Genomic DNA, 25,803 nt, shown 5'->3' with positions numbered 1-25,803 from the left:
TATAGTCACAGGTCCTTTGACGACAGCCTGTCTGGCTCTTTTGAAGGGCAGCTCTCTTTCCGCAACAATTTTGCATGCTTTGAGGAAGAGAAGGGGAAATTCCTGAAAAATAGGATGACTTAATTCCCTTTGCAGTATTTTATGTAGTATCTCAAAGCTGCTAATCCATCATTACTTGAGTAGTTACAACAGGATAACTTACTCATGTCTGTTGTTTTCATGGGTATACACCATTATTAAGATATCAAAGTGACTGTGGTGTCACATAATGGTGTCTTAGATTTCCTGCTTTTGCCTTTTCTGTTTGGCATTATTGGAAGTAGGATATAGGAGTGCTTCTTGTTTCATTTGGAGTGGAAAGAGTAAGCTTTGGAAAGCCCCCATGGAATAATGAAGATGTTGGACGTGGTGAAACATGGGAGCAGTTGGATGTTGCTGTCAATGTAAACAATTCCATCACAGTGAAAAATACTGTTTATTGTGTAGTTTAGTGGCAAGCTCAGATCAAGCTCATTTGAGTTCTTAAAGTGTGTGGGATTCCTGTAATGTTTGTGAAAGTTTACATACTTCCTGTATTTGTGTAGAGGGGGAAGAGGATGGATAGAAAGATGTGCACGTAAGAGGGGCAGATAGGAAAAAAAAAAATTTGGGAGAGGCAAAGTTTGAGAATGGAGCAAGGAGGAGATGGGTTGTTCTGGCAGTGGCAGTTTCTGTAATGTGCTTACAGAGAAGTAAGTAGAGCAGGCCTTGTGACAGCAAAATGTTCCTAATAAGGCTTCTTAGATTGCTCTTTCTTATTGGTCATATAACTTGGGATGACTTACTTTAATTACATTCAGTACCTTCACTTTTGAAATTGGAAGCCCAGAGGGGAGCAATGACACTTTTCAGAAAGTAACGGTCAAACAGAGACAAGCAGACAGATGTTTAAGGTATATTTGTATTGAAAGCCAACTAGTAAATAATGAATGTGCTTGCTTCTCCACTAAAACAGCCTAATGCTTTTCTAACCAATTGTATGGCAACTGACCATTGTGGGCTCAGAGCTGTAGGTTGCTTACATAAAGTTTGCCTTACTTTTATAAAAGCATTCTTACATGTGATAATAACTTTTTTCAAAAACTTACTGATTTTAGAATCTAATAATCTCTCTACTTGGAAGATTTGAAGAGGAGTGGAGACATAAGTAAAACCTCAAAATTGTACCAAAACAACAAAAAAACCACCAAACAACCCAAAAAAGCTTTTCGGGGTAGAGATGAAGTTTGTTGGCAATAGTATCCTAAAACAGAAGAACATAATACTTTCCTTTAGGGACTAAAGAATTTAAAACAGAATCTAACGCTGCATTTGAAAAATTACCCTTTGTTTTCAAGACAATCCCCCAAACATTCTTATGGAAAAGATTTTAATGTTGATATATCCTAATACCAAGTATTTTATATCTCAGAGTTTGAGAAATACATTTGTAGAACTTGTTGCACTAGGTTGAACAACATTTTTTGTCAAATAAATTAATCTATAGTATGATTATGAAATGCTAAATGGGTGCATTGGGAAGGGGAGTAATTATGCCAGCTGTCAATGGATAGTGTTTTGAATCTATGTTAGCAAAATAATAAAATTTGCTTTATTGATGTAGGTTTTATATATCATGTTCAAAGATTTAACTCATAGTGGAAAATATTGCTATTTGGATTTTAAAAATTACCTTCATTTTTCCTTAGTGTAGGTTTGAGCATTTTGACTCAATTGACCTTGTCATTGCCTGTCTCAGATGAAATAGACTGTTTTAAGAGACTGAAATGCCGAGAGTCTTTTATAGTTAGCATGGAAGCATGAACCTGCTCACGAATAGCATTTTTAAAAAAAAAAGAAACTAGTTTCAAAACTCTTATTTTATACTAATAAATTCAGTAGATTTGTATGATCCTTAATAGCTAAATGTTGTATATGTTTTATCCATGTGCAGGTTTTCATTCTTACATGTGGATTTTGCTAAGTTTTTAAAATTCTTTTGTAAACGTTTGATTCTGAGTGGGTTAAAAAGTATACCTCCAAACTATCTTAAGATCTTATCCTTTTTTGTTTCTAATAAAAGAAATCTCTAAACTAGCAGGAGGCAAGCTGAACAGTTTATATTACCTTCTTTATAATGTGTGTTTTCATATTTCCAAAGAAATTAATGGCATAATTTCTGTCTGAGTTTCAAAGGGCAGTTGTTCTCTCCTGGCAGTGTAATAGTATATTTAGATATTATTTACTTAGCTCTTTCTAGCTGCTGTAGTTTCTGTCTGAATCTTCCCTTGAGCTGTAACTGATGTTGAAGAAGTAAAGTAACTTTTTCCTCAACAAGACAGACTGTAGGCAGCACCAGAATGTGTGTGGGCAAACAGTTCTTGCAGCTGCTTATGTCTGGGGTCTTAAAATGAAAGAGTTCATAAACAAGTCCTGTTCCTTTTTTCAAGTCAGACTTTATGTATTTGATATAAATATTTTTAGACCTTTTATGAATGCATATTTTATATTGAACACCTCTGACATTGTAATTTATGATCACTCAGTTGAAGTAATCTTCTGGTAAATCTTAATGAAATAATCTGCTAAGTGTTAGTGATGCCATTTATATTAAAGTCCAAACTAAAATTTTGTTACAGATAATGGCTGTTGAGTTTTTAATCCTTTTTTAAATAGATTTCAGTAGTTTTAAGTTAAGATTTTTATGGATAATGCATGTTCAGAAGTTACCATGTATCATCATCTTTCTACTATATTTTAAATGAAGGAAAAAGGCAGGGAGCTCTTCCTGCAGTAGCTTTGCCTATTCTGTCACATATTCAAAGACTGTTTGCATCTGCTGCATAAGTAATTGGAAGGAGAATTCTGCAAGAGTGATGTTTTGTCATATGGCAATGTTTATGCCTACCAGAGAAAGAGACAAATAATCTTCATGTTTTCTGAACCTTATTCAAGAATAAGGTTTGCATTTAAAACACCAGTGTTGCCTTAAGGCTTTAGAAAAGCATGAGTAATATCAATACTTCCAGGCTCCTTTCAGAGAGAGCTAACAGCTAATTAGATAGTGTGAGTATGAAAAGGAAGAAAGAATACTTGTGGAGGAGGAGAGGCTCAATGTACAAGAAAGAGTACAAGCAAACACACAAATAGGGTAGCTGATGAGATTATTTTTATTCTCAAAGGTGATTTCTCAAAAATGCTTCTGGGGTGTGTTTACATTAATAAATAATGACAGATGGAAATAAAATAAAACAGATAATTATAGAAGAACAGAGCACTCAAGCTTTCTTTGAGTGTAGACTTCATTTACATGGCTTGGTAGTTTCATTATATTTCTCTTGTAAAACACAATCATTTGTCCTTCATCAGTTTAAAGAATTGTTGTTCCAAGATTGCAGATGCTGATGCAAAAGGAAGGGTTGTTTTTTTTCCTAGCTAGTGCGGTGTAATTGTTGCTTGCACTTGTGTGCAGAATAGGCGTTAAAGTTTTGGTGTGGTAATTTTTTTAAGAATTCCTGTAGAGGACACTTACGTAGGTTGCTTGTATTGCGTCCAAGCATTTGTTTTCATCTCAAGACAAATGTGTATTGTAGAAGGTATTTAATCATGCTGGTAGCCACAACTAAAAGCTTGTGTGGTTGGTATCAAGGTAAGATTTAAAATCAGTCATTATAGAGAGACGACGTAAAAATTAAGTCCTTTGCTTTGGTTGCAATGTGAGGCAGAAAACCAAGTGCAGATAAATTGCATACACTGGGAAAAAATAGTATTGTATTTGATAGGAATTAATGATTAGCAGAGTGTTGGGGAGCATCAAGGGCTGTCTACTCCAGAAAGTAGGGCAAGCTGGAAAGTAAGGGTGACCCCAGCAGGGACAGTGCCCTTACTGACCAGGACAAAAGCCAGAACCAGGGCTGGAGGTGGGTACAACTAATGATGCCACTTAATCAAGGGCTGAAGACCCAGAGCTGAACTTTTAGGTGGAACTCCAGGGCCACAGGTGGCGGATGTTCTTGGAGGACCTGTGTGAAGCTGGTCGTGGCCATTAAGACCTGCTAGCGCCCTTAGTGTCCTCACGCAGGGTCCAAGAGAGCTTGTCTTCAGACTGTCAGTATTAGAGCACTTGAAAACTGAGACTATATTCTTCCGTTTTAAGGTGGCAGCACTGGTGTATCTTCTCTGCATATAACTCAGTAGTCAAAATTTTATTGAAGTGTGGAGGTTGTTTTCCTCAGAGGTGTGTAAGAACCATGTGGGCAGACAGATCAAGTGGTACGATTAAGTTGTGTGACTTGGAGAGTAGCTAAGGTATATGATAACTGAGGAGTGGCAACGGTTCAAAGGGGAATTGAGGAGAAAAGCTTAGTGTCAGAAAGGAAATTGAAGAGAAAGGTATCTGTGACAAGGCAAAGATCACAAACCAAGTATGAAATAATATCATACAAAATAGTAATACCTAGATTATCCCATGCTCATCTAGAACAGCTAAGAGCATACAGTTTTGAAAAGAAACCTGTATGTCATGTTCCATTTGGCTTTCTCTTAAGTGGCTTGTACTACAAACATTAATATATAGCTCTTAAGCACAGTTTGCATAGGTGCCCAACAGCTATGGCTTACTAGCCAAATAGCTTATTTGACTTTCATAGACCATTATAAATCAAGATGTAGTTTTCCAGTAACATTTTAAAGGATTCTTTTTTTATGTTGTAGTTTACAGTTCAAGTGTTTGAGTGATAAGAAAGAAGAAAGATTAAATAAGAAAGAAGTTGCCTTTTATATGTATTTATATATATACATATATATGTATGTATGCCATGTTTTACAGGCCTTAGATTATTAAAATAAAAATTAATTAAGTCAGTAAATGCAATCATATTGAAGGGCTAAATTAATAGGAATGGATAGGGATGAAATACAGGACCATGCTATGTCATATAGCAGTTTACAAACACAGAGGAATCTTTACTCTTTTTTTCTGTTTAATGTTACATGATTCAAAGGCTCTTTTTCAAAATGCACAAAATAAGACAGAGGTGGGTTGTGGAACATTAGTTTCATTCCTCACAGTTTTGAAATAAAACCCTTTGACTTTTGTTGTTCCTTCTATAAAGAGAGCATAGTTTTTAGTTTTGTCAAGTTGTACGAATGCCTGAATGTGTATGTGTGGGGAGTTTGACATTTAGAAAGCACAAACAAAGCAAATACATCACCTGGGTATTTTATCTTTATACCCTACACAACTTTTCTCGCTTCCTTTTCTCTTATTTTTTAACTTTACTAGGCTTTCTAACTAGAGAATGTAAATTCAGTTGATAGTTGTTACAGGCTGTGCAACATTTCTAGTATTATTTGTCTTGAAGCTAACTTGCGTATTAGAGGTTTCTGGTTCTTGGCAGCATGCTGCTTTCAGATTGTAAACGGAGGTTAATTCCTAAGATTAGGTGTTCCAGTTTGGAGAGTAGTGTGAATGAAATGGTTTATTAGCAACTGTACAGGTGGCAGTAATTCAGAGCTCCTGTGACCTGATAGCTTTTGGACATCTTACAAATTACGTATTATATTGTTGTAAATGTAGTATACCAAATCTCCTTTCATAATGGATTCTTTGATTTCTGCAACAAAAATATTTAAATAATTTTGAGTAATTTTATTCTTAACATGTTAAGCCCCTCTCTCAAAAGTGTTTCTAATCTGTCAGAGACTACATGTATGCTCTGAGTCATGTGCATGTGAGGGTCAAGGAGCACTGACATGACTTTTTTAGAAGTTTAGTTGCAAATAATGACTCAGCTTGCATCCAAGAACTTAAAGAAATGTTTTGATACCAGCCTAGGACTTGCAGAGAGCTTGCAGGATGCGCAGGTGTTGCTTGCCAGTGTGCTGACTTGAACCTCCAGGCTAGCTCTGTGGATTTTTGGCTGAACTTTTCCTCAGCTCAGGCTGTTTGCATTGTGCATAAGCTTATACTCAAAAGCTTAAAAGACACCTGTACAGCTCTGCAGGAGTAGGTTGAGCCAACCTGGGTGTACTGTCTGCCTGATGTGGAGCCTTCTGAAGGACTGGTCTTTGTTGTGCACCTAGTCTTGCTGCCTCATTTAGCTGGCTTCTCCGATGGCCCCTGGGCAGGCTTGGTACTAGGTCAGAGCTAACCTTCTCTATTATGTTGTGACTGCAAGAAAGCTGATTAAAAAAAAAAAAAAAAACCTGGTGGTGGGCAATTCATGCCTTCTCAGAACTGACTTGTGTCCTGAGGAATTCACTGGTGTGCAGGGGTGGATATAACATTCTGGTCCTGTGGTAATTCTGAAAGGACCATTGTGCAGTGGTTCATCTGGTACTTGTTTGAATGTAGTAGGTCAACAGCATTTTCTCGCCTATGGGATAACTAAAGTGGAATCTAAAATACCTAAAATTTGTTTGTTTTCTGCTTAATGAAGTATTCAGTACTTCAAGATTGAACTAATTTAAAAGAATAATTGAATATTCTGAGTTGGAAGGGATCCACAAGTATCAGAGTCCAGCTCCTGGTCCAGCACTGGAGAGGTCACACCAAGTGCCTAAGTGCATTGTCCAAACACCTCTTGAGTACTCTTTGGCTTGGTTCTGTGACCACTTCTGTGTGGAGCCTGTTCAGTGCCCAGCCACCCTCTGGGTGAAGAACCTTTTCCTAATATCCAACCTAAACCTCCCCTGACACAACTTCATGTTGCTTCCTCAAGTACTGTCACCACAGATCAGAGATCAGTGGCTGCCTTCTACATCCCCTCACAAGTTGCAGACTGCAATGTGGTCTCTCTTCAGTCTCTCCCAGGCCAAACAGACCAAACTACTTCTCATGTGGCTTCCCCTCAAGACCCTTCAAAACCTTCATGGCCCCGCTGTGGGCATTCTCTAATAGCTTTATGACCTTATATGAGGGTGCCCAGATCTGCCCCCAGCCCTGGAGGTGAGGCCGCCCCAGTGCAGAGCAGAGGGGACAATCCCCTCCCTTGCCCGGCTGCCCAGGCTGTCCCTGCTGCCCCCAGGACACGCTTGGCCCTCCTGGCTGCCAGGGCACCGCTGGCTCGTCTTCAACTTGCCACGGACCAGGACCCCAGGGCCCCTTCCATGGCACTGCTCTCCAGCCTCTCATTCCCCAGGCTGTCTGTACATGCAGGGCTGCCCCAGGCAGAAACCAGGACTTGGATTTAATCCATGTTAAATTTCGTCTGGTTCGTGATTGTCAGTCCTTCTGATTGTCAAGATCTCTGTGCAGCTTCTCTGCCTTCAACAGCTCCTCCCAATTGTCAAACTTGCTTAGTATCCCTTCCAGTCCTGCATGCAGGTTGTTAATGAAGATGTTGGAGGTGTCAGGGCCTGAGATGAAGTTCTGTGGAACCTCCCTAGTGACAGGTCCCCAGTCTGATGTTACCCCTTTCACAGTAACCCTTTGTGCCCAACCCATGAGCCAGTTCTCACCCATCCCGTAATGTGTTTGTCCAGCTGTGAGCTGGACATTCTGTCCAGAAGGATTCAGTGAGAGACAGTATTGAAAGTTTTCTGAAATCCAGAAAGATGACCTCAACTGGCTTCCCTTGAGCAACTAGGTGTGTGACCTTGTTATAAAAGGAAATTGACAAGCAGGACTGTTCCCTCATGAAGGTGTGCTGGCTATGACTGATGGCTGCATTGTCCTTCAGATGTTTTTTCAGTAATTCTCAGGATGGTTTTCTCCAAAACTTTACCAGGCACTGAAGTGAGACTGACAGGCCAGTGGTTTAATATTTGTAATGGCAGGTTAACTTAACATTTAGCTACAAAAATGCATACTTTTAAGTTCCAAACCACAAGTCAAATGCTTATTTCCCTGTTAATTTAGTGTATTTAGATAACCATATAATTTATTTTCGTAAGTTTTGCCTGACAGAAAAGCATAGTCACTTCTTGCCCTGTTTTCCATACACACAACTGGAAAAAAAAATTGCATCTGAATTTATTAGCAAATAGAAGCAGTGTTTATATATTTCAATTTTGATCATTTCAGCAACCTACTACAGAAATTTCAGTAGTTTAGATAAATAAATTAATACTGCTTTAATCCATTTAGAAATGTAATTTCCTCTGTTTAACATCATTTTGTAGACAAAGGAAAAAGTATGATCAGTTAACTTCGTCAGAGTATGAAAATATTGTATATTATTGAGTTTTCCTCCAAACACAAAAGTGTGTTTGCAGTTCATACTCCAGAATAGAACTACATGTCACCAAAGGCAGTGTTTAGCACTATATTACATATTTTGCTTCTGTTGGAAAGTAGTAGGACTAGTAAGTGAAACCGAGTAAAAATAAAATACTGTTGACTCTATTAAGTCATTGTCACCTCAACTACAGTAGTGAGTTTGATACCAAGGAAACATTATCCCATTGTGTTTAAATTCATCTCTCACAGGTTTAACTTTGCAAGCTGTCTTTATAAAAATGCATTATGTTGGGACTAAATAAAAATGTTATATTGGGCTGAATACTGTAGTCTGTATTGTATTTGACATTGTATCATTATTGGCTGTGTTTTATGTGCGAGAACTTCATACTGATTTGTATTCGGTCTCTTTAATCACAGTGTATGACTAGGCTGGGTGCTGTGGAAGTTGTTGGCTGGTAGTGTTTCTTTTTGTTCTTTTTGTTTAGAATTTAGTGTTTTTATAGTAGCTGTACATTTTGAAGCCTATATTATTAGAAATGCAGTAATAGTAAATGCAATAATATTAGAAGGGTTAAGAATTAACAATATTCCATGTCTTGAATGTTTCACCATGTCTTCTGCATATATGTAAATTCACATCCACTGGTGCCCTGGTCTTTCAGTGTCAGAACACTTAAAACATCCTTTACATTTACTTCTTGATGACTGTCCTCATTTTTCATGTGGCACATGGGGCTTTCTTCAGGACTTTGTTTTACCTATACGTTATGATTGGATTACCTGTTTTGTGATACCTTTTTTTTTTTTTTTAACCATATCTCTGACAGCTGACCAAAAGGGGGTGCTAATAGATCAAACAGTCAGATGTTGCATAAAGAGGTTAAGGAAAAGTTTTTGTGCAGTAGTTTAAGTCCCACCTACTGAATTTTGTCAGGTAAATACAATTTTTCACATCTGTGTGTTGTGTAACATTCCAGTCACAGCACTGCTCTCTGTGGAAGGCAAATTCATTCCATGTAAACATGGCAGCTTCTTATGATGTAGGGGTAAACCATGGGTTACTTAGCAGATATTTACAGTGATGAAATTTGTTGAGTTTTAGCAGTTGAATACAGATACCCAGAACAATCAAGTAATACATTCAAGTCAGATGCCTTAATTCAGATAGCACAAAAGACATTCACTGGCCATTTTTTTTCCTGTTTGGTTTCTCCTGCTCAACAGAATTTAATGGGTTCAGCAGAGCTGGGGCCTTTAACTTCAAAAGGGAAGACCTAAGAATCTTCCCTGCAACAAGGATCTGCTGTGTCCTTATTCCACAGTGGGAAAAGGTTGAAAGATGGTTGAGAGACCTGATACGGTTATCAGTATTTTAGTTTTCCAGTACTGAAGAACTTCAGTGGCTTCTTGATGGATTTCTTCATTTGTGTAGCAGGGATGTAGAAAGCATTTGTGACTTTGCTGTCACTGCAGATGATGGTGGAAGGGTAATCCACATTTATCATGGAAGATGTGGTTAGATGATCACAGCATTTGTTTTTTTCAGTATACATGGTACCTACAGAAAGTTTTGAATTCTACAGACATGTATTTTTGCTGGTAGTCCTCATTAATTCATTCTGTGTTACTGAGCTGATGTAAGAGTTACAAGTATTTAATAAGATCATGTAGTTTAGTCTTTGCCAAATACTATTCCTGTCTTCTCTCTACAGTGTAAAAGACATTTTACATACCTAGGTTTATTGTGATACTCTAACAAATGGAAGCCAGATTATTTCTAGATGCAGTGTTCAGTTCTATAATGTAAAGGCATTTAAAGAACTATGCACAGTGGAAGAAAAAGTTACTTTAACTTTTTAAAAATTCCTTACACTGAGACCCAGAAATATCATTAAAGTGTATTGTTTTGTAGCATGTATATGTAACAAAGTCTCTGCTGAAGTAATCAGATTGGTGATAAAGACAAAACTTGGGTAAGCAGTGTTACAGTTAAATAAACTGTAGAAATTGGTATAATGAAATTATCATAAACTACGGAAAATCTTAATAGAAATAGATTCTAATAATAGAAAATGTTATAGTAGTGTCAGTAATGGTATAAGATCATATAGATCAAGATTAAGGAATTGAGATTCCCAACACAATGGCATGGGGCAGGGAGAAAATCCTTTTGCGAATATAAATTACATGATGTTTAAATAGTGGAATCAGAAGATATAGGGGCCACTATACTGTGGGTAAGTATATGGAAAATCATGAAGAAGAGAGGTGACTTTTTTAGTAAACCTTAATTTATCTTTTACTCATTTTGAAGAGTTTTTGTTTTAAAAGGTGAACTTTTACAATAAACCTAGGTTTTTACATTTAAGCACCTGTTCATCACTAACAAGCTCACTTTAAGAAAAACATTTGGGCAGATTCACAACAGACCTGTGGCCAGCTTGGAGCCTTGTCACACTTTGTTTATTCGATAGTAACCATGAAGGAAATTCATTTGTTATGTGTTTTGAACTGGTCATTAATGGTCCTAGACGATAGCAAAGTTTATTACTGTACAACATGTACTGTACTAAATGTACAACTTTCTGTACAGTTTCTGAAATTCTGAATTATTTTAACAGTCTGTTTGTAATGATTCTGAGTATTCAATGTATAATAATTCTATATCAGAATTAATTAGACTTAGAACAGGGTAGAACTTCCTGCTCTTAAGGCTTCATCTCTAGATAATTTCAGTAGGGGGGAAAAAATCATAAGCAGTCAAAAAGAAGCAACATGGGGTGGCAGAGGGAAAGGAGGAAAACAGCTTACGTTTCCAGAGGTTAGTAATAGAAAAAAGCAGTAGGATCTTGTGAGAATGGAACTGTAAAATGTATGTTCTATACTTCTGCAAGATTATCCATCAGAAAGGCTGCCCAAAAGTCAAGGTGGATGTGGGCAAATACTGATGAAGAATTTTGTGAGAATTACTCTACTGTTGAGGATGAAATAAAAGGCTTAAATCAAGTGTTCACTTAAATTATTTAGATTGCAAATTCATTTAACTTGAAGGTAGAATAGATATTATAAAGTTTATACAATTTCTAAGGCGAGGCTTGAGTGATGAAATTGCCATTGTGGGAGTTTGCGAAGAGAGGGTTGTGTGAAAGAGGTGTATTTCTTGGTTCTGTCCTCAGATTAGTGCCTGACATTAGCCACAAACTTGCAATGAAGCTTGTTGAAAATTAAACAGGCATCCTGGGAATCAAGCTACATTTCCTATTAACTTTCAAATAGCAATATTTCAGTTCACATGACATTTCAGAGTTGCTGTTTTTTCCAAACTTCAGATTACTTTCCTATGAGAGATTCAACAAATGGAAATATCATCAACCTGCCATCTTTAAAGCACAACTGGTGTTTTATGTATTTTCACATAGAGGTGTGTCCTGTACTGCCTTGAGATTCACTTTCCTAGTCCAAAAGCCAGTCTGTAACCACTCTTCAATTAGGAAGTTCTTAAGAAAATGTGTTGTTTCCAACTCATTGCAGTCCAGGGATGGACAGAAGGCAGCTCATTTAAGAAGGGTACAAGGTTGTAAATTCCATTAACAGCTGTATGTTTTCCAGAATTGTGTAGTCAAGAGAAATATCTGAAAAATGATGAAGAGGAGAAATTGACTTAGGTTAGTAAGCTGTCCATCTGCTTTTGAAGAATAGCTGAAATACCATGGTATGATGCCTTGTAAGTCATCCCAGTTGACAGAGTCCTCTCATGCAAAAAACCCAGCTCCCTGTGTAAAATGTAGAGGCATCTCAGAAAGAAATTCTGCCTTTAATCTGGTGGGGGTTTTGCCCTGCTCTTTATCATGGCATTAGTAAAAACAATGTCAAATGATGTAATGCTGAGTGGAAATTATTTTCAAGGGCATAGCATTTGTACTTTTCAAAGCTGATTAATGATTTTTCAGTTTAATGCAAACCAACCCACTCTCAACCATATTTAAACTAAATTGTGCTAAATTTTGTTCATAACTGAATTTATATTACAAGAAAAAATATCATCCTGATCAGCCCTCTCCACAGAGCAAGCTTCAGAGAAGTTCTTTATTTGTAGTCTAGGTGAGTTTTCTTTAGAGAATGAAAGAATTAAATTGCATAATCCAATGTCCTTCTTTGGAGAGACATTAAGTAATTTAGTGAACACTGTATCACCTGAAGTTCCAGAATGCTGCAGAATCTTACTTTGATACTAAAGCTACTGTAGTGAGAGATAAACTAATTTTCCTGTTACAATGGTTTTTTCCTGTATTAAAGTTGGATATTTTGTGGCTTTAGCTACTTAGGACTGGAACGCAAGTGTAATGATGCTGTTCAGGACGCTCTTAGGAAAACTTCTCTCTTGCTGTGTAATTGAATAACAGCCTGAATAACAAGTTACAACCTGTTCTAGTACTGCAGTATCTCTCTATTCTGTTTTTATGATGTATTATTTTACATGTACCAGTTAAAAAATAGCAGCTGTGTTGATCCAGAAACACTCTGTCTGGTACAGAGATTTTGAGCTAACAAAGTAGTTACCTTGAATTTTTATGGAATTATTGTGCTTCCTTGGACTTGAAAACTTCTGAGTTATGAAACAAAGAAACTTTGCTGACTGATTTTGTCACTTTAAATAGAAATAGATGTGTCTGTCCATGTCACAGAGTTAGGTGATTCTATAAACTTTGTGCTTTGGAGATGTTTTGAAGTTGTTAATGGCGGAGGGAAGATAATTAAGTAGAATGTCATCTGTGTTGAAAATACAGATTTATATTAAATATTTCTGAACTGAACCTTGTTCCAGTTGCTTAGTTTCAGAAGGTGATTGTAGAGAAAACTGAATTCTTGCATTTTTGTTCCTCACTTCTTTAGTATGGCCTTAATTAAATTTGGAGCACACTGTTGTCTACCTGGATTTCTCCGAGAGTTTTTATATGCTTTGTCAAAGCTTCCTCCCAGAAAATCTGGTGTGTTAGAGTCTAGTGAAGTGATCCATGCAGTGGGTGGGGAACTGGCTGACAGGCAGCACTCAGAGGATGTTGGTGCTTCAATCATTTCACCATTGCAACCTGTCACAGGTGGGGTCCCCAGGGATCAGCTTTGGGCCCAGCACTGTTTGATTTCTTCATAAGTGATTTATGGTGGGATCCTGATAAAAGTTTGCTGATGATACCAAACTGAGTGGGGAAGTGGACACTTTGGAAAGGAAATTCACCGTGCAGGAAGACATAGATAGGCTCTAAGAGTGGGCTAAGAAGATCCTTATGAAGTTCAACAGGAGCAAGTTGCTGTTGTTCAACCTGGGAAATCATAATCCAGAACTACAGTACAGTCTAGGATTTACCTGTCTGGGGTCTAGCTCTGGGGTAAGAGACCTAGGGGTCTTGGAGGAAAACAGTCTCAATCTGTGTGGACAGTTGCTTCTGAGCAAAGAGAGGCAACAGATTGCTGGGTTGCATAAACAAAAGCGTAACCAGCAGAGATGAAGGAAGTTACCATGCCACTGTTTTCAGCACTTCTCAGGTTGTACCTGCAATACTGTATGGACAGACTGGAGAGGGTCCAGCGAAGGGCCACAGAGATCATGAACGGCCGCAAAGATCGTCAAAGGACAGGGAAGCCTGCCATGCGGGGAAAGGCTGAAAGAACTGGGTTGGTTTAGTCTTGAGAAGATTTAGAGGAGACCTTATCTCCATGTTCTAATATTTTAAAAGGTGGTTACACAGAAGGTGGATGCTCCTTTTTTACAGTGAGGAGAGTTTTACAGGTTTACTCCTGTGGAGATTTTGGTTAGACAAGGAAAAATTTTCACAACGTAGGTGAGTCAGTCAGCTACTGGAACAATATCCCCAGGGAAGTGATGGGTTCCTCAGTGTTGGACAATGCAAAGATTCAGCTGGACAGGGTACTGGGCCATCTTGTCTAGGCCATGCTTTTGCCAGGAAAGGTTGGAACAGATGGTCTTTGAGGTTCTCTTCTGACCTGGTCTTCTATCATGAGGTTAGAGAATTGGGTTTCTTGGCTTGTTTCACCTGCTGTTGCATTATTTTGCCAAAAGATGATTTGTCCTCAAAGGGCCTAATCCTGTCATTAGTGACATAATGTAAGCTAAGGGCAAATTTAACTTGATAATTTGGTCATGTAGAATTGGGTTCTCTGTTTCAATATGTATCTTACAGATTATGCAAGAAGATAAATTGTATTTCTTCGAAATGAATGAGCTAACCCAAAATTAGTTAGAATTGAAGCAAAATAGTTTTGAATTTTGCCCACTCACAACCAGAAAGCTGTGTTTGCAGTATCAGCTTAGAGTTTATTTAGTCCTTTTTTTTTGGTTTGGTTTGGGTTTTTTTGAATTTGTTAATGTCCTGCCACTGAAGCGTAGAATTAGAGCTTTACCATTACAAATAGATTTAGGATTTTTTTCCTCTGATGCCATCAGTTTGAGGATCAGAATTCCAGAATGCTTGCAGCAGCCTTGTATTTTTCTGTCTGTTCGTGACAAACCGGCTACTGTACATTCATATAGAGCAGTACAGTCCTTGCCACTGGCAGTCTCTCTGTGACAGAGAGCCTGTAGGCTGACATAAAGTGCAGCCTGTTGTGAACTGCTAAGTGGGAGTCTGCCAAAAACTCAGCAGACAGAACTAATTGGGGAGAAAAAGGATTTTTGTGCCCTCATCTCTCCCTCTTCAATTTTTTTTACAAGACGGATATTGTTAAAGTAACTTGTTTATGTAAGATTTGTCTGCCTCTATTTTCTCATTGCATGAATCATTTTTTAACTTCAAGTCTTGCACTGCAGGTCACTGAGCACTTCCACATGGCGGCTGGCGCAGGACCAAACTCGAGACACGCAACTCATCACAGTTGATGAAAAATTGGTAAGGGTTTTCTACTGAATACTATGATACAGCCTTCAGGGTTATTTCTGCACAATAGGCATTCAGTATGGTATTCTGCCTTCTTCTAGGAAAGCCACATAAATGTCAACTGCAAAGCAACAGTCCTTTATACACTTTCATAAGTGGAACATCAGTAAAACATGAGTACGTGAAAGAATATGGCATTCAAATTGTTAAGCAATGTAAAATGATGAGTACCTTATTTATTATTGTTATGTTGTAGTCAAAGACCAGTGTGAGCTGTAATTAATAACAAGTTTGGGTTTTTTGAAATTTATATGCATTTTCTGTGTAGTGAAATTATACAGAATTTGCCAGCTTCTTGAAATTTTCTTACTTGCTACCCATATTACTAAAGATACTATGTAAAGAAATATCATGGAAGATTATTTGTTTCTATGCGCATACACTCTAGCTTTTGAATATGCATGAAGGTTAGATTACAACTGGAAACAAATGCATAACATTCTTCTGCTAATCAGCAGCAGATCAGAAATTTGGCAATCTTTTCTTGTAACTTCTTCCATAATGTGTGGTCTGTTACTCTAGATGCAACCTGACACTTACGTTTACATTATTCAATAGTATCATTTTTGTAAGACTTCTGGGAGGGAAATGCATCACAGCAGAAGCATACCTTTCATTGGTTTTCATATCACTTTTGAATCTTCAGGAAAACAATGTTCCTGTCGTATGTACCAGACAGTTCACATTGTATGTATCTTTTTTGTATCACTAAAGCTATACAAACTACCTAAGAAATACTTGGAATTTATATTTACAAATTGTATATTTGTTATGATATGTGCAAGTTGAGACAGCTGAAGTTTAGCAGGCTGTTGGAAAAAGAACACTCTTTAACAACTCTTTAGGGTTTTTTTCTCTCATGCTTTGCATATAGATGTAACTATGATAATCTACATAGGAATTAAAAAATAATCAGTTACTTCATAAATTTCTTTCTTAATTTAAGAAGTAACAGTGTAATCTTGGATTTAAGAATTAAGGAAAAAAATAGTACTTTATTCTCGCAGATATGGTTATTTCACTAGTCTAGTTGCATAACTTGGGTTCAGGAAATTTGTACAGAGATAATGAGTCACTGTGTAAAAAAGATTGAACAAGTCAGTAGACTTTCATTTTCCTAGATGAATTCTAAATGCACTGTTCTTTAATGTTAAAATATATATATTTATATAGAGCTTTTATAATGCCTGAAAAGTATCATGTTTCCCTATTGTGGCCTTAGGTGATGGATACATATGTCTGAAAAGACTACAGAGCAAAGACACGCACAAAAAAAAAATACTCTTCCATCTTCCATATTGAATTTAAGTGTACATTATCTGAAGTTACTGTTGTACATTACCCTGTCTAGCTATGAGAGTTTATACTTCAGTTGAGTTAAAGTGAAACAAGTTTGAAATACATCTATTCAGTTCCCTTAGTGTTATTGTAAATACACTGTACATGGAGTGCATATTTCTAATGTCATTATATGTTGTCATCAAATTGAAAACTCTCATATCATATTTGCTGGGTTTTTGAGTTCTTGTATTAGCAGCCATTAAGTATTTATACATATAATGTATCTAAATTGATTATTTTATCTTTATTTCTTGAAGTATTGGGTTAAATACTTCTGACTGAATAGTGTTTTCTTACAATGTTGTGCATGTAGGTTCACATTCTAAACGCAAAAATCCCTTTTCTTTTTTAGGTTATTATAGGACATGAAGCAAAGTGACAGAAAAATGGAAACTTCATTTGTAGATTTTACTAAATTTTGGGAATAGTTTCCATAATATTGTAAATTCCTGTTCTTTTAATGGGCAAAATTTATACCCCATTAGCAAGGGAAATTGTCACAGGGTTTGATGTGGTTTTCAACTCTTTCAGCATTAGGAGAAGTTCTCTAGACACCTGTTAAATCTCATGTTAAAGAAGAGTACTATCTTACCCCTTTTTAGGTTGCTGCAATGTATTTCCTAATTTTAACTATGATTAATTACAACCATTTGAGACTAATTTAGCATATTACAGGAGTTTTCTGTTAATTAATGTTACAAAGCATAAAACCATTATTTCCTTGTATTGTATTTAAACTATATTCTGGAAATAGATGCAATAACATTTAATTGTAAAAGACCTTTTCTACTACAGATTGTCATATTGTCAAAATCATATTTTAATGGATTTGTCATCTTTGTCATATTTTTTAATTTATTTTTTTTAAGCTGAACATTATCATAAAGGTGCTTTTACTTGCATTTCAGAAGGAGCAAGAACAGATGGAGGAGGGGAAATAGTTATCCTTGTTGTCCATGCTCATCTTGTAACTTATTATGGAACTGAACTCTTCTGTGACTTTGATATCTGAAAGGCTGAGGTTGTTGAAAGCTTTTAACTGCATGTTGTAGTGGAATTAATCTGTATTTCCAGTGCTCTTGTAGACCTTGTGTACATGCATATATGTACATGCATATGCTAGAACATTTTCAGCAGAATGATTTGTTTCTAGCAATGCTAAAATACTCCTTCTGTTGGGAAATACAGATTAAATGGAAGAGGTATGAGCATCCTGCTGAAATTCAATACTTAGGCAGCAGTCGTTCACTTTCTTACTGCAGCCTAGACTCTACACTGCTGAATACAGCAGAAAGATGAGTTCTAATGAAATAGCAGGAAAACCAGTAGTTTAAACCAGATTCGTTTGTCACACTAGGGAAAAAAAGCATGTCTCTTTAACGTAAAAGGAGTTAAATGCTTAGCTTGTATAGAACATATGCAAGAAATTATATCTTTGTCTCAGTTATTAGCTGTTTTCAGTGAATACTGAATGAAATAACTTTTAATGAACAGTAAGACCTGTTCTAAGTAAGAAAATAACATACAAAATAAACAAAACTCAACAGAAATAGAGGTCTTGCATCATATTTGATTCTCTGGCCACCAATTAGGTCATATTCCCAGAGTCTGGAAATAGCAGTCTCTCAAGCCCCTGCTGACATTAGGAAATTTGGGCTATAGAGGGCAAAGGCTATCAGAAACAAGTCTCACTCAGGTAATGTTCAAAATTATTTAACTGTTTGTGTGTATGGTATAACATGTGTTATCATCATTATAAAAAGTTGAAGTGGTTTTGCCTGAAATGGGGATTTGAGCTGTTATATTTCCTATGATTTGTTTCAGTTGTTGTGAGTAGGGTGCATCAATACTGTGTGCAGCTAAAAGTCATCCAGGTCAGCATGTGTGCTTTAAGTGGCCTTCCCAGTCAGTGCTGGTAAGGCTGCACTGTGGATGTTTAACCTGGAGTTAGGCACTTTGGTGGAGGTTGCTGTTTGCAGCTGAAAGGTTGCCACAGATATTTGTCAATAAAAGGACTTTTTAATTGGTTAAATGATGATATTTCAAGAAAGTTCAAGAATTAGAACTACTGTCAGAGATTATCTGTTGCATTGCTAAAGAGGAATATTTAACTAATAATATATATTCTGTAGCTCAATGCGAAAATTATTGCAAGAGCAGTTATAGGGCTTGATCACTGGGGATTTGTAGTTACCTCACAGATGTTTTCATTCTGTATCAGGCCAAGATAAAATGAGTTGCTGCAAAAGGTTAGGCATTCCAGGCCAGTGCTGCACAATGCAGTTTAAATGGTGCTAAAATAGTTTTTTCAGCATGGTGAGAACATCTAGGGGCTGACTATTACAAGCATGAAAGGCTAAAGGGAATGATGCTATTAACATTTCATTGCATGTCCTGAAGTTGTTTTTTCTGTACTGCTAGTTAACCTCTTCTAAGTAATGGTTCAGAAGTCTTAGTATTCAACCTCAGTAAAGGACCAGTTTCTGTCAGACTGTAGACAATCTCTGTGTAACTCACTGAAAGTAAGTTCTATAAACCAAGCCGGTCACAGAAAACCTGACCCTGTATTTGAGGGTGAGTAGTTCATACTTTTTTAAGAACTCTCAAGATGAGCTGAAAATGTCATATACTGCAGCAGCCTAGGCCAGTGATGTAAGTCAATGTGGGTGAAGGAAAGGCTGTGATGTTGTCTACCTAAATTTTAATAAATCCTTTCCCACATCTTTCTTCTGAAAAAAAATACCTGCTCATGGCCTAGATGGGTGTACTTTTCACTCAGGGGAAGCCTGGATGGCCAAGAGTTAAATGCTGGAAGGCCATGTCCAGAGAGTGATGGTGGATGAGGTTAAATCTAGTTGGTAATGATCATAAGTGGTATTCCCCAGGGGTCATTATCAGAGCCAGTCCTTTTTGATATCTGTATTGATGACCTGGTCAAGGGAATCAAGTGCACCCTCAGTCAGTTTGTAGATGCCACCAACTTGGACAGAAGTGTTCGTCTGCTGGAAGGTAGGAGGGCTCTCTAGAGGCATCTAGACAGGCTGATTGGTGGGCTGAGGCCAATGGTGTGAAGTTCAACAAGGCCTTATCCCTGCTTTTGGGTCACAACAGCCCGAGGCAGTGCCACAGGGTGGGACGGAGTGGCTGGAAAGGACCTGGGGGTGCTGGTGCCAGCAGCTGAACGTGAGCCAGGGTGTGCCCAGGGGCCAAGAAGGGCAATGGCACCCTGGCCTGGATCAGCAATGGTGTGGCCAGCAGGAGCAGGGCAGGGATTGTCCCCCTGTGCTGGGCACTGGTGAGGCCACAGCTCGAGTGCTGTGTCCAGGTCTGGGCCCTCAGTGCAAGAAAGACACTGAGGTGTGGAGTGAGTGCAGAGAAGGGCAACGGAGCTGGGGAAGGGTCTGGAGCACCAGTGCTGTGAGGAACAGCTGAGGGAGCTGGGGGGTATTTTGCTTGGAGAAAAGGAAGCTCAGGGCACGCATCATTGTTCTTGACAACTACTTGAAAGGAGGCTGTAGTCAGGTGAGATTGGTCTCCTCTCCCAGGCAGCAATTGATAGGAGGAAATGGGTTGGATATTAGGAAAAATTTCTTCACAGGAGTGGATATAAAATATTGGAACAGGTTGCCTCAGGATGTGGTTGAGTCACCATTCCTGGAGATGTATAAAAGATGTGTTGATGTGGTGCTTAAGGACATACTTTAGTGATGGGCCTGGCTGTGCTGAGTTAACAAGTGGATTCAATTATCTTATGGACCTTTGCAGTGATTTCTGTGATTCTTAAAACTATTACGAAATCTGTGTCAAGAATCTTAGCAGCTTACTTTTGGCCGTGTAGAGGTATCATTTAGTGTCTTTTAAATCTTTACTACTAGATAATCCAGGAGTAACCGTGTATTAATAGGATTCTCAGAATATGATCCTTTTCCGCCAAAAAGTTGTGGAAGCACTCCAGTCCGTTTTTTCTAGAAGACTGTGTTATTAGCAAACATCACACGGTGTTTTCAGGATTGAGTCATAGTTTGTTCACCATCCAAATCCCAATTTTGGCTAGGATTAAAAATTAGTGAAATTGTATAATCTTTGTTTGATTAAAGAACTGTAGACTTTACCATAATAAACAGTGATAATACTGCAGCTCAAAGTAAAATATACAAACAAGTGAAAAATAGTCTGGAATGATGAAACTTCTTCAAAACTCAATCTGGTAGTCTACAGTGCTATGAAACAAAGGACGTAGCAAATCACACTTTAACACGCGTTATAAAGTGTAATCATTGCTTTCCCAAGAACTGAGAGTATATAATACACTTTACTGTGAAAACCAAAGCAGTAATGTGTCATAAAATTACGTGTGAGACAGTGTGACATTGCATTGAAGACTGTGTGTAGGAGCTGTTTTTGCAACTCAGTGAAGAGAAACAGTTGGCGAAGTATGCATTTATTAAGGACAGGCTTACTAGATTTTCTTTTATTGAAACTACTATTTCAGCCAGGAATTCTCCAAACATTACCACAGTGTTAAATAATAGGGATATAATGGATGTTCTGTGTTTTGGTTTTCAAAATGTTGTTAACCCATTGCGGGTTAATTACTTAAAGGTGAGTTGAAGCTGTTCCTAAATTACCTTAATGGGATAAAAGAATTTGCAATAAACTTTAACTTAATCTACTCTGGCTGCAGTATTTATTCAAGTGGCTACCATAAAGTTTTCAGTTCAAGACAGTGTTCCTCTGTAGATGTGGAATCTAGCTAACAAGTTTTTCTGTACTTTTTATGTATACTTCTGATAAGGACTCATCATATTCAAAGCATTTATGGGACCAGGATGGTAATTTCTATGTTTAGAGTTGCTGATTCTCTCCCCTTAGCCTCAAATTTTTCTCCTGTGGCTTGTCTTCCTTCTATTTTTTTTTTCCTCTAAATTAGATCAGAAGCTTGTATTTGCTTCAGACGAGTGAAAAATGAATAAAAAGTAATAAAGCTGTTATGTAAAATTAGGCAAAAAAAGATTTTTTTTTCCTATCCTTTACTTTGCAAATGTTTTGAAAAACAGTTTCTAGTTGTGCGCAAAGGGGCTTTGCATATGAAGCCTGTGATTTGGAGAAGTACTTTCTTCGATCGTGGTTGTGTCAAGTAAGCAGGTGCTTATCTTATTTGAACTGTTGTACTTGAGATTCGAGATTTGAAGAAGTGTTGTGTTTGTCTTTGGTAATCTGCAGTTCTGTGTTTAACTGCTCTGACGTTTGACTGATGATAGAGGCTGATTAAGGTATAAAACTACATTCTAGAATTACTTAAAGATTAATTTAATATTTCAATAGAAGTAACATATTCAAAAATGAAGACCATTAGAAAGTAAAAACACATGCACATCTACTTTAATAAAACTGTCTAATCTGAGAGCAGACTTGCATAGGGTTAAATGCTTGAAGGCCTCTTCTCTGCAGTCACTAATAGTTTGTGTCAAACTGCATTTTTGCTGCAGAACATAATCTGTTAAAAAGTTATTTTTCTATTTTTCTGTTTTACCTTGCCCACACTCCTCCATTTCCCGTCCACCCCCCCACCATCCCAGTAAAGACTAAGAAATACTACTTTGGGAGGAATAAACCTTGCTTAACTTAAAAAAGCAGATTAAGTGAAATATAATATTTGAAGAGTTTAATGACTCTGGAGATGGTGATAACCTTTCTTCCTTCATGTACACCATTCTGATCTGCCAGAGTATATATTTATTTCTATACATTAATATTTTTGTTTCTAATTGAAATAATTTAACATATTCTTCTTTAATAGTTTTGGTTCATAGTTGCATTTGGGCTTAATTACAGTACAAGCTCAGGTGTATCTAGTATAAGTTATATACACACTTTCAGGACTGCATGTTTATTATATTTTGCTGTTTGGCAATTAAATCCCTCCTCAATTGGAATATCTTAACTGAATTCAGTCTGTAGTATTTGCTACGACTTGTTTTTATAAGCAGCTGTAGTTTGATGAAGCTTGCAGTGGTTTAGGAAACCCAGTTGGCTGATAAAGTAAGAATTTCTGTAGGCAAAAATTCCGTGAGAATGTCTGTAGACAAGTTACTCCCTTTGATAAAGAAGCTTTCTCTAACTCTGACAGTGCAAGTAAAGAAATTGCCATCACCTTTATCTGTCTTCTAAGAGTAATAAATATTGCTATATTACTAAAGCTCTGTTGAAAATATTTCTGGTGTTCATTTTAGAAAACTACATTTTTCAGGTAGCTCAAAACCATGTATAAAGTGAAAGATCATTGTATCCATGAGGGCATTTTCCCTCTCATCCCTATATAGGTTTATTTTGGGTTTAGGCTGGAGTAAAGGATTTGGATTTCTTTGGTCTGAGGTTCTTTTCTTTTGGTACATAGTAGTGCTCTCTCTGCTGGCTGTTGGAAGGAGGAGTGTCTGCGATTGAGGTTACACAACCCTTCTGAGTGTCTGTTTTGTCTGGGCTTCCTTTGTGCAGGATTATTGTGCAAAAATTTGAAGTCTTCAATCTAGACCACTTGGTCAAAATATGTCTTTTTGAAAAGTATGTAGGCTTTTTTTTATTATTATCATTACATGGTATTTAACTTCCTGTTCAAGAATAATGCTTTTGAAGTGCTTGCTGTGATGGCTGCTCAGAACAAATTAAAGGGGTGCCATTGTGCTGTGTTTAATTTGGATTCCAAAGGGTTATTCAACATGCAAATAACTCACTTGATTTTGGAAATGTGAATATGCAAACCGTGTTTCTCATCCGCTAGAAAGAATAAAAGCAAGTAATCGATACAAACAATTAATCAACAGGAATAAGAAGTAACTTCTTTTTTTGGAGCTGTTTTGTTCAATAGTTTTTCTTTTAAAAGGATGGTATTTCCATGTTCTCATAAAACAGTTCCATTATCTGACCCTTTCTAAAACACCCAAGTTAGTATCTCATGTTACGAAATAAATCTGTAGCTACCATGAGTTCTTTTTGTCTTGTCAGGAGTAGTTAATAAATTCCCTGTACAGTGCTCGTTTTTCTGTGCATTCAGGTGTGTCTTTCTGCTTTTCTATGTTGTAGACTTAAACCACAAATCCTAGCCTAAGAAACACTAGAAAACTGCAGATCCTAAGAAAGCTCCCTGTGCAGACATGAAAGCTGTTTCTAGTCATGAAGTTCTAGCTGAATCATTTTATCAGCTTAGAAAAGCTTACCTTGTCTGGAAAGCCTGGTGATTTCATGGGAATCCTTGAACTTCTTGGTCATGCTGCAAGAGAGTTCAGGGCTTCTTCAGTGCTTTCTGACTCTACTCAGATCATCAATGTGGAATCAGATGCTATTCTAGCTCTTGATGGCATGTTTGTGAGGAATCATTGAAGTACTCCCATGTCCCTTTTCTCAAACTGGCAAGGTTAACCTGTGTTAAGTGTAGTCATGGACCCTGGAGAGAGCGTCTGATGTTCATAACCAGAGTTTTAGTATGCCATTTAATTCTTGTGTTGTGATGCATGCACTGTAGAGGAATTGCTTAGTCTCCTACGTATCTCTAATGGCATACTCAGTTCTACTCAATCCAAGTTTAAAGCAAAAGAAAGTCTTTGCTGATGGGAAAATAACTTTTACGCTATTACCCGTTACCCTGAAAACTTGGTTAACAAGTGAGAAGAAGCTGAGCTGTAAGGAATTTCTAGAAAATGCTGGTAAGACATACCAAAGACCGTATTTTTTTATAGTTGTTTAAGTTACCTTGCAGATATTTCTAAAAAGTTATGACTGATTAGTAATTAGGATTAAAATTTCTGCAGAAGTTGCTGGTTTTACTTATCAGTTCATTTTCTGGATGTGCAGATCAATCTACGTATAAAAATAAGGAACTGTTTTCCTATGTATGCCAACATCAGCTGTATAAATCACTATTTGAAGTTTTTACTGAGTATCATATTAACCAGGCAGAAGCTGTTTTGAGATAAATATTGCAGCTTCCACTAGTATTTTATTTTTTGTTCTTCTGGTTTGTATTTTTTCTTAGGAACACATTTTTGTTGCTGCATTGACTCTATTCGAAAGCATTCTTGAGTGAACTCATTCTGCATCTTTTGAGTCAGAAATTGAGTATCTTCTCTCTAATGTCTGGTTCCAGTACAAATTCTTACTTTTTAATCACCATTTAGTAAACACAGTTGTACATTGTACTGTCCTTTGATTTTTTTTTTTCCCCTCACAGCAATAGAAAACTGAAAGGAAATATATAGTGTATCAAGTTGAATTTATTTGATGATGCATTTCTCTCTATTTTATTAGAAAGTATAAGACCATGATTTCTGTCTTGTAAGTAAAGGCCAAGCATATAAAGGCCAAAGCACTAATTACAGGAATGGACTTCTAAAGATAACAAGCTAAAACCAGTTGTGAAGTAATACTAATATGTTCTGGTTATGATTCAGCTTTTTTAGGGAGAGATTTTTGAAACCATCAGTTTTAACTAGCTGTAAAGATAAATGTAAAGAAACCCATTTTGTCCAATGGTATTAAGGTGTATTTTATTGATGACATAGAAACAGTGGAAGCCCCATCAGCCCTTTCCATCCAGGAAGTAATGACTGTGCTACTGTTAGAAAAGAACCTTCTAAAACACAGTTGAGATTTAAAAGCTATATGCACTAATTAACAAAATACAGTGAACATTTAAGCTGTTAATAGCCGCAACATCCCTGATGCATAGACCTTCAATATGCTAACAGTGCATAACAGTTCTCTATTGTGCATCTCTTTAATGAGGGTAACTGTGTCAGTTCTTTTCTTGCTTCACTACCTGCTGTGTATGGAAATCATGTACACTATTTAGCGCTTTCTTTCAACTTCTAAAGTGCATGCATATTATGTAGAAGCATTACATCCTGCATTAGGGTAAGGGGCAGTTTTTAGCAGGTCTGATTTTCTTGTAGTTTCTTAAGTGCAACTTTTCTTCTTCTAAAAAGCATGCACTAACAGGGATTTTGCTCTATATTTGCATTTCTTGATTGGGGATTTGCTTCTGTTTTTCTCTCCTGTGTCTCACACCAATTGTAACTGTATGGGCAAAGATCTGTTACAGAAATCATTTTCTTTATAAAGGAGTTGTGAAGAATAGAGAACATGCATCACAATGAAGGCAGGCATTGGTTGAATTTCTTGGTACTGTTCTTAGTAGCAGACCATACAGCAGTGTGACAGAACTGTCAAGCTAAACTTTAAAACACTACTTTTTGTCTTTTTTTTTTTCACCCTCACTTTGATGAGTACCTTTTTTTTTTTTTTTTTTAATAA

The 25,803-nt window shown here is 37.0% G+C and overlaps 1 protein-coding gene across 3 annotated transcripts in view; it reads left to right on the top strand.

Moving 5' to 3' along the window:
* The window catches only part of NDUFS4 (NADH:ubiquinone oxidoreductase subunit S4), a 48,761-nt gene that overhangs the window by 5,783 nt on the left and 17,175 nt on the right, over positions 1 to 25,803 (top strand). For all 3 annotated transcript variants that reach the window (XM_040089800.2, XM_058424074.1, XM_040089799.2), the window contains exon 2: positions 15,030 to 15,108. In XM_040089800.2, the coding sequence (XP_039945734.1) occupies positions 15,030 to 15,108 (79 nt within the window). The remainder of the gene's footprint in view (positions 1 to 15,029; positions 15,109 to 25,803) is intronic.

The sequence above is a fragment of the Hirundo rustica genome, chromosome Z (genome assembly GCF_015227805.2).
Source record: "Hirundo rustica isolate bHirRus1 chromosome Z, bHirRus1.pri.v3, whole genome shotgun sequence".
Classification (NCBI taxonomy): Eukaryota; Metazoa; Chordata; class Aves; order Passeriformes; family Hirundinidae; genus Hirundo; species Hirundo rustica.
Note: the sequence above shows the minus strand (reverse complement) of the source record. Positions and strands in the feature narration are given on the sequence as shown.